General features: G+C 65.4%; 1 protein-coding gene across 5 annotated transcripts; it reads right to left on the reverse strand.

The window, feature by feature from the left end:
• Positions 1-583: 583 nt before the first annotated feature.
• On the reverse strand, positions 584-12,941 carry FCGR2B (Fc gamma receptor IIb). 5 transcript variants are annotated; one of them, XM_054711535.1, is made up of 8 exons: positions 12,744-12,941; positions 10,426-10,446; positions 8,967-9,221; positions 4,703-4,957; positions 4,092-4,205; positions 2,908-2,964; positions 1,228-1,265; positions 584-1,118 (listed from the first exon to the last, which is right to left on the reverse strand). In XM_054711535.1, the coding sequence occupies exons 1-8, from the start codon at positions 12,853-12,855 to the stop codon at positions 1,032-1,034; spliced, it is 939 nt and encodes a 312-aa protein (XP_054567510.1). In that variant the 5' UTR covers positions 12,856-12,941; the 3' UTR covers positions 584-1,031. The 5 variants fall into 5 exon arrangements, with proteins under 5 accessions (XP_054567510.1, XP_054567509.1, XP_054567511.1 ...); XM_054711534.1 differs by having other exon boundaries at positions 4,676-4,957; XM_054711536.1 differs by lacking the exon at positions 2,908-2,964 and having other exon boundaries at positions 4,676-4,957.
• Positions 12,942-14,269: the final 1,328 nt, after the last annotated feature.

Consider the following 14,269-nt stretch of genomic DNA (forward strand, 5'->3'; position numbering starts at 1 on the left):
CCAGCAAAGGAAGCCGCTGAGTCCTGACAGCAAGAGCGTCGCACGCGGCTGTCTCAGGCTCCCCAGAACACAGGCCTCTCCAGGGCACCCACCGAGCCCCGGGCTGTCGGGCATCTTCCAGCTGCTGGGACGGCCTCTCCGAGGCCACGTCCTCTGGTGCCTGCAGCAGGAGCAGCGGCAGGAAGCGTCCGCAGCCTCTCCTGAGGCCCGTGGCGTGCTGAGAACCGGGTGACAAAGCAAAGTGGTCCTTTATCTGCCGGGAGGAAGAGGAAGAAGACCCGGACACAAGAAGGCAAATTCAGGGAAGACGAGTGCTCTGCTTTAAGAGGGTCATTCCCAAGGTCACCCCAGAAGGGAAGCAGGCCAGGGTGGTTTGCTCGCCAACCAATCAGCCTTGAAAGGGGGCTGTCCTGGCCCAGCCTCAAAAAGGGAGGGTCCTGGTTGGAGCGTCACCGCAGACACCAAGAGGTTGCACGTTCGATTCCTGAACTGGGCACAGACCTAGGCAATTTGTATCCCTCTATCTAAAGATCAATAAAAACACCCTTGGGTGAGGATTAAAATTGTAACCAGGTGAAGGGAGTGCTGTTTTATAGTGTTTTATTATCAAAGTAACACAGGCTCTGCTGGAAACAGGAAGGAAGAGCACCATGAAATCACCACTCTGACATGCTGGATGCGTTCCTGTTTCAACATTTCTGAGGTCGCATATAGGAATGTAGCTTTCCCCTGTGACCTGCAACATAAGCATCTCCCGTGTGGCTACAATCGCTTAAAAGCAAGTTTTATTGTCTGCGTGGACGTGGGACAGTTTTTGCGTGGACGTGGGACAGAGGAGTGTGATGGCGAGAAGTGCTGGGGCTCAGGGGTCAGTGTGGCTGTCATCAGGGACCGGCGTTGTGCTGTCAGGACAGGAGCCCAGGATCCCCGCAGGTGACCCTGGAAGAGTCCCCCCTCTTCGGACGGCAGGAATCCTGCCCGAGGGGGTCCGGCCAGAAGACGAGATGGGCCTGCTTGGCCCTCGCCCGCCGCTACATGTTCTGGTAATCCGAGGGCGAGGTGTCTTCCTCGGGGGCGTCGGGCTGCAGGAGGAGGGAGTAGGTGATGGCGTTCTCCACCTAGAGAAGGCAGAGGGGCAATGGGGCTGCTGTCCTCTGAGAAGCCACGGTGGGGGCAGGGAGGGGAAGGGGGGAGGAGAAGGGGGGCAGGCCATGGCTGGGGGCTCACCTCCGCTTTGGCAGCCTCGTCAGCGCCGGCGATGTTGGCTGTGGGCGAGAAGCACAGTCAGCAGGGCCCTGCGTGGGGGCCACTGCGCACTGCCGCCCCGGACCCCAGCCGCCCCGGGCCCCAGCCGCCCCGGGCCCCAGCCGCCCCGGGCCCCAGCCGCCCCGGACCCCAGCCGCCCCGGACCCAAGCCGCCCCAGACCCAAGCCGCCCCGGACCCAAGCCGCCCCGGGCCTCAGCCGTCCACCAGGCTGGCTCAGGGAGGCCGGCATTTGCGCTGCGCGGTAAAGCAGGCAGCTGCCTGGGTCTGAGGTGTTGGGACAAACTTCAGGGGGAGAAGACGTCGGCCACGTTGGGCCGATGAGGTGCGTCCTTGCTGGGACTTTGAGGGATCTGGTGACACCATGACATACAAGGAAAGAGGGAGAGCGAGGAGGGAGGGAGGGAGGGAGGGAGGGGCGAGCCGGCAGCCAGTGCAGTAGAACAGCCAGTCCCTCGTGCTTGGCCGGGAAAGCCCTCCGTGTCTGCAGCAGCAGCGAGGTCTGAGACCGCACCGCAGGTCCTCCCGCCCGGACAGGGTACCCCGTCTGCCATGCCCCGGACAGGGCACCCCGTCTGCCATGCCCCGGACTCCGGGACAGACCCCGTCCGCGTGCTCCCTCTAACCTGCCCGCGCCTATGGCAGCCCCAACCCCAGTCCTGGCTTCAAAGTAAATGCCCTGTGGGACACATCTGCGCCCGTGGAGACGGCCACACATCGGGGTGGCCAGGCGTGGTGACCAGGCTCCACTCAGGGTCTGGGTGCCGCCCCCCCACCCCCCACCCCCGCTGCCGAGCCGGGCGGGACGTGGCTGCTCAGGGCGCAGCGGGACAGCACGCGCTGGGGCTCTCAGATCTGGGCTCTGCTCTGTCACCCGCCCCTGAGGGTCCCAGCCTCTGCCTGCAGGCCTGCTGGCCGGTGCATGAAGGCAGGGCCAGGGGGCCACTGGCTCCGCGTCAGACCTGGAGGCCGGCTCCCTCGGCGAGGAGGCTGACCCACGGGGGATGGCTTGCCGCGGTCCCTCTGCCCAGTGGGGACAGGGCTCAGGCAGTGGCCTGGACCCGAGCTCCGTCGTGGAGCCTACAAATGCCGCTAGAACCCCAGAACTTTCTCGTGCTCCTGTGAGAGCTGAGCCTGACCGTCCAGACCCCATCCCTCCACAGAGACAGACTCGTCAGCAAATCCAGGTTGTCCCCAGGCCTCCTCCTTCCCTCCTAGAGTCCGACCCCAATCCTAGTCACCTCATCTTACATCTTCTGACCCCTGCACTGTGCCAGCGCAGCCAAAGCTACCTCTCATTTCCTGCTCTGGAAGTTTCCCAGCGTTCCTAGTCCTGGATCTGGTGACACCGTGACATACAAGGAAAGAGGGAGAGCGAGGAGGGAGGGAGGGACGAGCCAGCAGCCGGTGCAGTAGAACAGCCATTGGCAGGAGACATTGGCGAGCTCCTCCCTCTGCCTGGCCGGCTGTTCCTCTCCTCAGGCCCAGTGAGGTCTCTCAGGCCCAGGAGTAGGTCCAAGCGATCTGGGCCCTGCTCCTCCCCAGCCCCTCCCTCCGGTGCCCGCGGAACACACACAAGCCGCCTGTTGCTCCAATTCACCGGGCGCCCAGGCGAGGCAGCGGAGCCCCGGGGCTGCACTCACCTGGCTCCTCAGGTGGGGTCTCTCCCCTCTCCCTGTTCTCAGGGCTTCCTGGGAGGGCTGGGAGGGCACACAGGAGGTTAGTAGGTTATAGGGTGGGGCCTGAGTCCTCAGGACCAAGGATCAGGGTTAGGATTGTGTTAGGACCAACACAGACGTTTCGCATTCAGAGGGGTCCTCCGCCCTCCTCCCCGCTCCCGCCCAGAAGGCCTGGTCCGGAGAAGCCGCACCGCCAGGCTGAGCACGGGCTCCGGGACGCTGGGAGGCCACCACTGCTCCTTCGGGGGCTCGCTCTGCCCTGTATCAGCGCCGCTTCCTCCCTCCCGGGGTCTCTGCATCTCCCTAGTTACCGGGGGCGCCAGGTCCTGGCGGAGCTGCAGGGTGCTTGGTGCGGCGTGGGGTCCCCTCCCCCGGTGAGCAGCCTTTCCGGCCTCCCAGGCCGATGGTGTGACCAGCTCACAGGCTCAGGTGCCCCTCCTCTCCCTCGGCTTTGCGGGGAGGAAGCTGCTTCCCCAGAGCCCAGCTTCCTCCGCTGGCCGCTTAGCTCCGAGCACCCAGCCTCCCCCCTCTCTGCCCCTTCCTCCGGCTCGCAGGGCAGGCACCCTCCGTATGCACGTGCCGCTGTTGTAAGAGCTTCGGCCTCGTCCCCTCATAACACCCGGGAGGCGGCTGCTGTGATGTCCCCTTTTCCAGAGGAAGAGACTGAGGCTCAGGGAGTGTGGAGTCAGCCAAGGCCGCACAGCCGGCGAGCCATGGAGCTGAGACCCGGCCAGAGGCAGTCGGCCCCACGTGTGCCTCCAGGAAGGTGTCTCTAACGGCCCACCCCACGCGGTCCCGTGGGCTCTTCCGTCCCCTCCCCCGTGGCCTCGCATTTCTCTGTCGTTGCTCTCATCCCTCGGATCATACGATCTGTTTGAGCTCCTGCCTTCCCGCCTGCGGCCCTGGAGCTCTGCGAGGCACAGGCCGGACTCTGGGTCCGGGTGCCGCCCACGGCGCCTAGCACCGCGCTCCACACGGAACGCGTGTGGCCAAGCCTCGGGGAAGGAGCGAGCTAGCGAATGAATGAGGAACTAAAATGTGAGGCCGTCTGAACGTGAGGACTGCAGCCCTAAGGGGAGGGTTCTGGCGACGTTTTGGGGCTTTGGCCAGGGAGGCGCTGATAAGAGAAACCGAGAAAAGCCACAAACCTGAACTCTGGTGTCGCCTGAAGCAGACCCAGGCCACTCCGGCCGCTCCAGCCACAGCAACAACGCTGGCCATCACGGCCGCGATGACCACAGGCAGGAAGGGTTTGCTGGACACTGGGGAAGACAGGACTCAGACAGGCCTGTGCCCACGCTGGTCCCCGCAGCCGCGGGGCCTGGGCCCTCCCAGGTCAACCTGGCCTGCTCAGGGCGTCTGCGCTGGACTGTGCCCCACCCGGTCTGTCCTAACCTAGGGTGCACCGCGGAGGGAAGGGCTCGTGCCGGGCCTCAGGGTGGCGGGAGGGGAGCCTGGAGGCCCCGCGGGAGAGGCACCCACCGCGTCAGCGCAGCGGTGAGCTGTCCGGCACGGGCCCTCCCTAGAGCATGGCGGGCAGAACACGAGAACTTCCGTTCCCAGGGCGGTCCGCTCCGCGCTGCGCCGGGCGTGGGGCCCCCCCACCTACAAGCCCAGGGCCCGACCTCCAGCCCGTACTCCGGCCGCTGGCCCCTCCGCTGCGCCCGGGGCCCAGATTTGCTGCTGTGGAGCTTCTGCATCCCCGTGGACGCCCAGGTGACCCTTGCCTCACCTCTTGCCACCTGGGCAGGGCTCCCACCTGGGACGGTGATGCTCACGGACTGCGAGGCGTGCAGCGTCTGCCCCAGGAACCCTGAACAGTGGTACGCGCCACTGTGGCTGGCGTTTGCATGTGGGATGGAGAAGCTGGAATTCGTATGGGAAAACCACTTGGGCTTCCCGTCCTGGAAGAATGTGATCTTGTACAGGCGCCAGTTCCTCCAGCTGTGGCACCGCAGCACGATGGGGTCCCCCGGCGGGACCAGGAGGCGGGGCGTCTGGAGCAGCAGCCAGGCTGGAAGACACAGAACATAGGACAAGGCAGCCCTCAGCTCTGAGACCCAGAGAATGGCCACAGCCACGTGCGTGCCAGTCAAGCCCTCAGCCCCGGCTGGTGGGGCAGGATGTGGGCAGGACGAGCTGAAGTCTGGAACCAGACGTCCTGGCCCCGGCCCTGGCGCCCTCACTCATGGGCTCTGTCATCTGGGCAAGTCATTCAACTTCTGGGCCTCAGTGTCCCCGGCCGTGAGGATGGACATAGGACACCACACACCTCCAACCCTTCCTGACACGTCGTAGGGGCCCTTTCCTGTCCCGGGAAAGATGCTGCGGCCCCGCCCGGCCCCGCAGGCCTCTAGGGAGGCGCACGGGGTCTGGTGCAGCCCCTGGGCAGGAGGGAGGGGGCACTCTGACATGGAGGCGTGTCTCTGAGGTCGTAGGCGGGCAGCCAACAAATGCTCGCTCTCTGGTGAATGTGAGGGAATGTGGCGCTTCCTGCAGGGGGACTTTGAAGGCCTCAGTGTCATGGGGGGTCATTAGTCTGCCGTGTGATGTCCCCCCAGTTTTCGTCCTTTCCCTGAGGAAGGAAGGGTGTTTGCTATTGGGTTGTGTGGGAACAGGCCTGAGGAGGGCGCCGAGTCCTGAGCTCCCCCGCGCTTTCCTCCGAAGCGCCAGGACGGAGGGGCTGGGATTGGAGAGGAAGGGCGGGGAGCAGACACTAGAGACATGGGAGGGGGAGGGGCAGAGAATGACAACAGCCTTGGGCGTGCCTGCCGGTCAAGCCCTCTCAGTCCCTGCCACCAGTCAGCATGAGACCCCCGAGTCTGCATGGGGAGCCTGCCAGGACACAGGGAGAGTGACAGCAGAGAGGAAGCTGGGGGCCTCCACCCGTGGGCGCTGCAGAGGGAACCGAGTGGGCGGGGAGGACCAGCTGTTGCTGCTCTCCGGCCGCCCCTGCGGCCCACCTTCCCTGGCCTAGCACGGAGCATCTCCTCCTCCGAGGGAGCGGGCCCTCGGACTCCCCTGCAGGCAAGGCTGAGTGGCCCTGGCCCACCTGCAGCCTCTTAATCAGGATTCGGTTAGGGCCGTGGTCGGCAAACTGCGGCTCTCGAGCCACATGCGGCTCTTTGGCCCCTTGAGTGTGGCTCTTCCACAAAATACCACGGCCTGGGCGAGTCTATTTTGAAGAAGTGGCATTAGAAGAAGTTTAAGTTTAAAAAATTTGGCTGTCAAAAGAAATTTCAATCGTTGTACTGTTGATATTTGGCTCTGTTTTGCCAACCACTGGGCTAGGGCAAGCGGGAGGCTCAGAACCACAGATTGTTAACAACAGAGAGAAGCCAGAGAAACGTCCAAGCTGCCGCCTGCAGAAGCAGCCGTTCTTGCCTCTCGCGTCCTTGTCGGGGAATCTCCATGGAGACGGAGACGCATCGCTGGAGCAGCTGGTCCTTCCCTGCGAGGCTGCGGCTCCCCGGTTAAACCGGACCTGGGCGTGTCTGCCTTAGGTCGGTGTGTGCAGAGGGCCAGCTGCGGCCTCCTGGAAGACCGCCGTGGGGACAGGCCCTGCCAGCTCTCGGCACTCAGGGGTTTCCTCTTTGAGCATAAAACCGCCCATCCGTCTCCTGGGAGCCGCGTGGAGAAGCCATGAGCTCCTGCCTCCTCTGCGCCGCAGCTGGGACAGCCGGAGGGGACTCGGCCGCAGGGCCGTGCCCAGGGCAGGTTCTTCAAGCCCGGCTCTTTGCCCCTGGCGTTCTCCTGGGCCTCGGCACGGCACACCCGCTGCGGCAGTCCCCGTGGGTGGGCTTCTTGAAGCTTCCTCACGTTTTCCTCTTCAGCCAGATCTGTAGCCACAGCTCGCATTGGCCCTCCTGGTGCAACTCACGGAGCAGAACCGCTCAGAGGCACGAAACTGCTCACAACTCGGGACCCTGCCCTCTTGTCTGCTTGGCAGACGGGCCAGTCGTGCACAAGGCCACAGCCTGCTTCTCACGCGGCCTGCCCAGCCCTGCCTGCAGCAGCTTCTCACTTGGGTTCTGCTCCTTCTTGGATACAAAAGCCCCAGTGATGTGGGTGACAATCGGGGCTTCCCGGTGGCCTGTGGAGGTTTGAGTCACCCACTTGTCTGGGCCCGTGGCTAGTCCAGGGGCGGTGCTCCTGGGGTGGGGGTGGGGTGGCTGCCAGCTCACTGCGGGGGGTATTGGCATCGCCGCCGGACGATGGCCCAGCTACGGGAGGTGTCCGGGCAGCAAGCACCGAGCTCGGTGTGTCTCCGCCTCAGCCACGACGGGGCTAGCCCAGCAGGTGCAGACGGCAGGGGGAAGGCAGCGGGGACAGGAGGCGGCGGCCGAGGGCCAGCCAGTGGGGTCCGTGCTGGGGCGGGCTGTGCCGGGGCCCCGCCTGTCTCCTGAGGCTGCGGTGCTGTTGCTCAGTGGGGAACGGGCTGGACCTGCATGTCCCTGAGACGGCTCCCCCACACCGCCCCTGAGGAAGGCAATGACCCAAATGCCCAGGTACTGGCTCCCTCCACCTGGCCTCGTGGACTCGGGTGCTATTCCTGCCACCTCACTCAGCTTGGCTGAGGTGGAGGGACTGGCCTGAGGCCCGAGAGGAAGCTGAGCCACAGCGAGGGCCTGGTGAGAGGCAGGGAGAGGCAGACAGAGGAGGTGAAGACAGGGCAAGGCCCTCCTCAGGGGAGCCGTGGGCTGGGGCCCCTCTCTGCCAAGTCTGCCCGGCCACACCTGCTGGCCTCCAGGAGGCTGAGCGCCTGCACCTGCATGGCTGGCCCGAGCCTCTGCCCGGGGCATGGGGATGAGTCGGGAGGCCCAGGGTCTGGTCTCCCTGCCAGAGGCTTCCCAGCCAGGGCCTCAGGTACACGTGGGCCTGGCCTGGGTGAGGCTGGGAGGTGCTGGTCCCAGGAGCAAGGACTGGGTCGCAGTGGTGGGGCTGAGAGCGCGCCTGCCCCGGACTGGCTGAGGAGCTGGCGGCCGATGGTGGGCAGGGCCTGGGTGAGGGCTGCTGCTGTGAGGGAGCCGGGCACGGCCGCCTGCTGCTGGGCAGACCCAGGGGGCAGGCCCCCCAGCCACCCACTTGCTGTGCACACGGTGACATGTGAGCTGCCCCTGCTGGAACGCCCAGTGGTAGACCTGAACTTCTGGGGGCCCTGGGGCCCCCAGGCTGGAGGATTCAGGTCCTCCCGGGGGGCATCCACCTCATGTGCTGGTCCCGGGCCTGGTGTGGCCATTGGTGGGAACTCGCCTATCTCAGCGGTCCCCTCGCCTCTCCCCTTCCTGGAGGGGCCAGGCCCCGGGCCTTCTCCCAGGCCTGCCCCTTCTGCGGGCTGGGGCTGCTGGGAGCTCCTGAGGAGGACTGGGCCGAGGGAGGGGGCGGGGTGAGCAGCGCTCTGCATGGAGAAGCATGTTCTGCCAGGAGGGGGAGAGCGCCCATTGGGTCGGAAACGTGCGTGGAGCTGCCCTGTGTCAGGAGGAAAGTCGTGGAGGGTGGGGCAGGGACGTGAGACTGCTGGGGTCAGCACCCCACAGAGCAAAGGGGAAACAGACTCAGGCACCCAGCTGTGCTCCTGCCTTGGCGAGGAAAGTGGGGTTCTGTGAAGTTGGGGTTTCCTTCTGCTTCTCTCACCCCCGGTGGCCTGTTTGTGGCCTTGTCACCTTCTTGCTCAATCAGGACTGAGGCCAAGCACCCTCACACATTCCGAGGCACCCACACAGAAGCAGAGAGGCGGGGTGCGAGGGGCACCCACACAGAAGCAGAGAGGCGGGGTGCGAGGGGCACCCACACAGAAGCAGAGAGGCGGGGTGCGAGGGGCACCCACACAGAAGCAGAGAGGCGGGGTGCGAGGGGCACCCACACAGAAGCAGAGAGGCGGGGGTGCGAGGGGAAATGACTGGGCAGAAACCACTTCCAACAGCTCGGCCACACTTCCCAGAAAACGGCCACCCCTTTCCCAAACCCTCTGCCGGCCGGCCGCTCCCAGGCCCGCCTCCCAGGCTCCCCGCTCCCCCACTGACCGGAAGTCACGTCCAGGTGCACAGGGTCGCTGAGGCCGGTCTGGCCCGTCCGGCACCTGTAGTCCCCGCTGTGGCTGCTGCTGGCCTTGAAGCTGTAGCTGGGCTGGGCCTGGGTGGGGATGGCGGTCCCATTGTGGAACCACTGGGTGGAGCTGTCCCCCGGGCTGCGGGCCCCCTGGCAGCTCAGAGTCACGTTGTCCTCGGGGAACACCTGCAGCCAGGGGGGCTGGAGGCTGACCACGGCCTTCGGGAGACCTGGCAGAGAGAGGAGCGTGAGGAGCCGACGGAGCAGGTCTCGGAGCCCAGACAGGAAGCCCTGGGCCCTGCCGCAGACCACAGCTCTCTGAGAAGGCCACGCCTGCTTCTCGTGCCCGTCAAGAGCAAGGAAAGGGTCAGGGCACAGGGCACCCGCTCTCGAAATGAAGGCGCCTAGCTGTGCAGCCGAACCACACACACACCACACATACACACACCACACATACACACACCACACACATACACACACACACACCACACACACACACACACATACACATATACACCACACACACACCACACACACACCATACACACATACACACACCACACATACACACACACACCACACACACCACACATACACACACACACACACCCATACACACACACACACACACACATACACACACCACACACACACACACCACACACATACACACACCACACACACACACCTGTGGGGGTTGCTCCCCCTTTAAATGGAGGTGTCTGGACTCAGAACTGGCCGAAGAGAGTGGTGGGGGTGTCAGCGTGAGAATGGGAGTTGCCTGGTTTCTGTTCTGACTGCACGTCCTTCTTTATCCCTTAGAACAGGCCTGTCCTCATCCCCACACCGAGAAGGACGGAGAAGAGGGAGAAAGGCCGGGGCCAATGCAGGGACCGCTGGGCTCAGGCCCTGGGAGAGGCCCCTGCCCCCGGGAGAGGAAGCAGCTCAGCCCGTGGGTCCCCTCCTGCTCCTGCCCAGGCCCCAGGCCTTCGGACAAAGGAGAGGGTCATGGACAGGAGGCTGAAACCGACAGTGCGGGGCTCCTGTTCGGATGGAATTGCTTGCATTGGAGAGAGGAAGGCGATCGAGAGAGAAGGTGGGGTTGTTTCCTGTGACAATATCTGTGCACCTGCTGCCTGACCCCATCTCTGGGGGGAGGGGGGAGAGGGGAGGGGGAAGGGGGGAGAGGGGAGATGGGAGAGGGGAGAGGGTGGGGGGAGGGGAAAGAGGGAAGAGGAAAGAGGGGAAGGGGGAAGAGAGGAGGGGAAGAGGGGAGGGGAAAGAAGAGAGGGGGGAGAGGGGAAGGGGGAGGAGAAGAGGGGAGGGGGAGAGGGAGGGGGGAGAGGGGAGAGCATTACCTTCCTGGCCCTGCCTAGGTGCTGTGCTGGGCAGAGGAAGGGGCAGCTGGGGAGGGAGAGGTGGGGCAGGACTTACCAGGGGTCCCGGCCGCAGGAGCTGCAGGGGGAAAGCAAAGTCCAGCGTCACTGTGAGTAGTCACCGCCTGCAAGCCCCGAGACCCGCCCTCCTCTCCCCGCCCTCCCGCCCCCCCCCCCCCCCCCCCCCCCCGCATTGCCCGGCCTGCACCTGCTCCGCCCCGCGCTGCTCAAACCTCGGAGCAGGTAGATGGTGGCTGCAAACTCACAGCCACCACATTTCCAAGGACACGGAGCTGCTGCCCTTGGGAGGACGCAGAGTCTTCCTCGCCCAGATGCTCCTGCCCCTAGGGCCGACCTCAGCTGCCCGCATCGCCCTCCTTCCTGCCCCCGCACCCCCCTCCCGTGTCTCCACCTCACTGGGCCAGCCCCTTCTGCCCGTCCCTTCATCCTGTGACTCCCTCTCCTGCATCACCAGCGCCCTTTCCGGGGACTTCTTCCTCATCGATGGCAGGACATCCAGTATCTTTCATGAAAAGAAAACCTTTCACCTGACCCCACACATAATTCCAAACTTCTCTCCCTGCTCCCTTCGCAGCCAGGTTTCTCCCTTGTCTCCTACACCAGCCGCCCCGCCCGCTCCTGGTCAGCTTCCTTTGCGACAGCGGACATGGACACGTTCCGTGGCTCTCCGTCTCCGTTCCCGCCCCACCGGCCCTTCCTGCTTCCCTGGGCCTGGAAGCTGGTCTCTTCCATTCCTCCCCACACCCGCCCTCACGCCAGCATTCTGCCAGCCTGCCTCCCACTGCGAGCGTGGGTGCCGTCTCTCCTCCGTCCACGGCCCCACGCTGCCCAGTCCCCACCGGCCTCTGCCGCCTCCCGACTTGTCTCCCCACCTCTTTTGTCCCCCACACCCATTCGAGAAGCGAGGGTTATTTTAAACGACGTCACTCCCGCTTACAAGCCTGGGCGGCCTTCCTTTGCTCTTAAAGGCCGCGCCTGGCTCTCCAGCTCCTTCCCCGAGCTCTCGAGCTCCACACCGGCCACAGGCCTGGCTGTTGCGTTGGCTGGTCCGCTGCTCTGAGCCTGCTTCCTTTGCACCCTCAAGGGGCTGAATGTGGCCCCTTCTCCGCTGAAACGTGGCCTCCTCGGAAGCTCCGTATCAGCCTCAAGCAGCTGCTCTCCTCCCGCTGCCCCCCACAGCCAGGGAGGCCAGGCCCCGGGCGGTCCGGCGGCCGCTGTGCGGGGCGCTGGCGAGTCCCTAGCACAGGCCTGCACATGGCGTTCATTTACTGTTTCAACAAGGTGGTTGGTGGCACCTGAGAAGCGGGAAGAGCAGGGACACCGCGCCGGGTTGCAGGCGTCCCTCGAGGCCAGGGGGCCGGGTCGGGAGGGTGACCTGGAGCTGCACCCACAGGTACTGGTGCAGCACGGAGCACGCGTGGCTTCCGGGCGACCCAGGCAGAGGGGCTGTGAAAACTGAGTCGCTGAGCAATGGAGAGCTAAGTGTGGTTCCCAGACAAGAACCGAAAAGATGGGGCAGCTCGTTGGTGACGGAGCCAAAGCACAAATGAAAGAAAAAGCCACACGTCTGTCTCCCACCGTGGGGACCTTGGCGGAGGCAGAGACGAAGGTCACCCCGCCAGGCTGAGTGTCCCTGTGAGGCTGAGCCAGGCAGACCCCATGGGGCGGGGGGGGGGGGGAGGGCGCTGTGTCTCTTCCTCTGGGCCGTCCTGGGGGTGGGGGTGGGGCAGCTCCAGGAACTGAGCTGGGAGGTCCTGGGGCTGGTTCCCCCAGCGGCCGGCCCTTGCCTTGGCCTCTGGCCCCCTGGCTTTCTCCCTGAGCAGGGCCGGCGGGGCCAGGCCGCCAGGCCGGGTCTGTGTGGTGGCGCTGGCACAACAGGTGGTGTGGACTGAGCAGGAGCCTGCCTCTCCCAGGGGAAGGGAAGCGCTCGAGGCCTGACGTGGATTCAGGGGACAGAGAATAGCCACTGCCTGCCACGTGCCTTCCAGCTTCCTCCCACGCCATCTGGGGCACCGTGACCTTCCCCTGAGACGTGGTCCCTGGAAACACGTTCTGAGGAAGGAGCAGAGCGGCCACCCGAGCCATGCACGTCTGGCCCCGGGACTCCTGGGAGCGGGTTCTGATGTGGGGCTGGCAGAGCCTCAGAGACAGGGCCCGGGGGAATTAGGCAAAAGACACTTTAGCACCCCCGCTCTGCACTGTCGCGCTCTGCCAGGCCAGCAGGCGGCCAGGGGTCGGTCTGCATCAGCCTGACTGCTTCTCACGCCAGCCCCCGCCTCGCCGAGCACAGCTCCGACCCACCGACCGAGGTGGCACCAGGCCCGTCCCTCCCTCTGGCCCCGGACCCCGACTCACCCAGGAATAGCAGAGCCGTCCACAGCAGCATGTGTCCCCAGGAATGGAGCAGGGGACAGCCAGTCTGGTCACTCGCTGCAGCAGGGAGCAGCAGGACTGGGGGGACTTCCATGGTGGCCGGAGTGGTGCTCGGGGCCAGCACAGCCAGCAGGCTCCTCGGGGGCTGCACCCCAGGACGGACAGGCTCCGAGTCAGAAGGGGAAGTGGAAGCCGGTGGCTTTATCACAGCCCCGCCCTCCCCCTTCCTCTGAACGCCCCCTCCCTTCCCAGAATCTGGCTCAGCCCAGCTCCAAATTCACCGGAATCTTAGAAACTGGGAAACAACTTCCTCTCCCTCGGGGCCACGGTTCCCTGGGGGCCTCTGTGCCCGCCCTCCAGGAAAGGTGGCTCTAGAGCGAGGCGGCCCTGCCGTGCTTCTAGCTCACCTGGGGGCCGGGCACGGGTGGCCCTTCCCTAAATCGGTGCAGGCTACAGACCACCCAGCACCCCTGGGTCCCTTTTGGGGTGTGGACGACGAGGGAGAGGAGTGTGAGGCCAAGAGGAGGAAGCAGACACCTCACTGTCCCCCTCATCATGCTCACCCGCTCACTCGTCCTGCTGGTCCGCCCATCCCGCCCGCCTCTCCATGGCGGGGAGCGCGCTCACCTCCGAGGGCTTCTGTCCAGGCCTGGACGCCAGCTCCTACGGACTCACAGACCCCGCGCTGGACTCGGCCTCAGGCCTCCTGACGCGGGCCAGGTGATTCCTGTCCGAGCAGCGCCTGTGCCTTGCCAGGTGTTTGGCGCCACGGCTGGCCTCCAGGTGCGGTGACACCCTTGTGGGCACAGAAAGGCCCTGAGCTGAGAAGCACCGCCTGGGGGCGTGGGGAGTGAAGAGGACCCGGATGCCGGCCGGCGCGCGGGCAGGGGCCCACTGCACGCGTCTCCCTCTGGCTCTGTCCTCATGCTCAGCACATGGAGAGGGGCCACCTGATATGGGGTCCTCTACACACTCCGGAGACCCCCAAGCCACGGTGACCAGGGGAGAGGCTGTGGCCTCTGCAGCTGCGCCCCACAGCGGGGAGCAGGAGGCCACCTGGGAGCCGGGCCTCTCCCTGCCGCCTGGGAAAGCGCTGCCTCCAAATGCGTGTCCAAAGGGAAAGCCGCCCATTCCAGGCTCTGCCACCTAAGGCCCTGCCGGGCGAGCGGGCACCTGGAGCTCTGCCTGTTATAACGGCTCCCTGGTCCGGCGCCTCCGTCATGCGGCTCCCAGCCCGGGCCTGCCCGGTGCTCTCCCCCCTCCAGCCACCCGCCAGGAGGAGAACAGGCACGGCAGCGCCTGAGGGCGGCTCACCCCAGGGGTCATCCTCCCCTTCTGAGCCTCGCTCTTCCCATCGCTGCCCCCCAGCTCCCCCTCCCGTCCCCCCCGTGTCGGGGGCACCGCTGGGTCCAAATGCACCTGCTCAGGACGAGCCTCTTCCTGCCGGGGCGCTCCGTGTCTAAATAGAGAACCCGCAGAGCTGGCCTCTAACCTGCATCAGCCTCCAG

This window comes from Eptesicus fuscus, chromosome 22 (assembly GCF_027574615.1).
Source record: "Eptesicus fuscus isolate TK198812 chromosome 22, DD_ASM_mEF_20220401, whole genome shotgun sequence".
Lineage (NCBI taxonomy): Eukaryota > Metazoa > Chordata > Mammalia > Chiroptera > Vespertilionidae > Eptesicus > Eptesicus fuscus.

Coding starts and splice junctions, on each gene's coding strand:
- FCGR2B (XM_054711534.1), bottom strand. CDS start 12,855: ATGGAAGTCCCCCCAGTCCTGCTGCTCCCTGCTGCAGCGAGTGACCAG. Junction 4,206..4,675: donor CCCTGCCCAGGTGGCAAGAG/GTGAGGCAAGGG, acceptor TGTCTTCCCCAG/TGTCCAGCAAACCCTTCCTG. Junction 1,266..2,907: donor GACCCCACCTGAGGAGCCAG/GTGAGTGCAGCC, acceptor TCTCGCCCACAG/CCAACATCGCCGGCGCTGAC.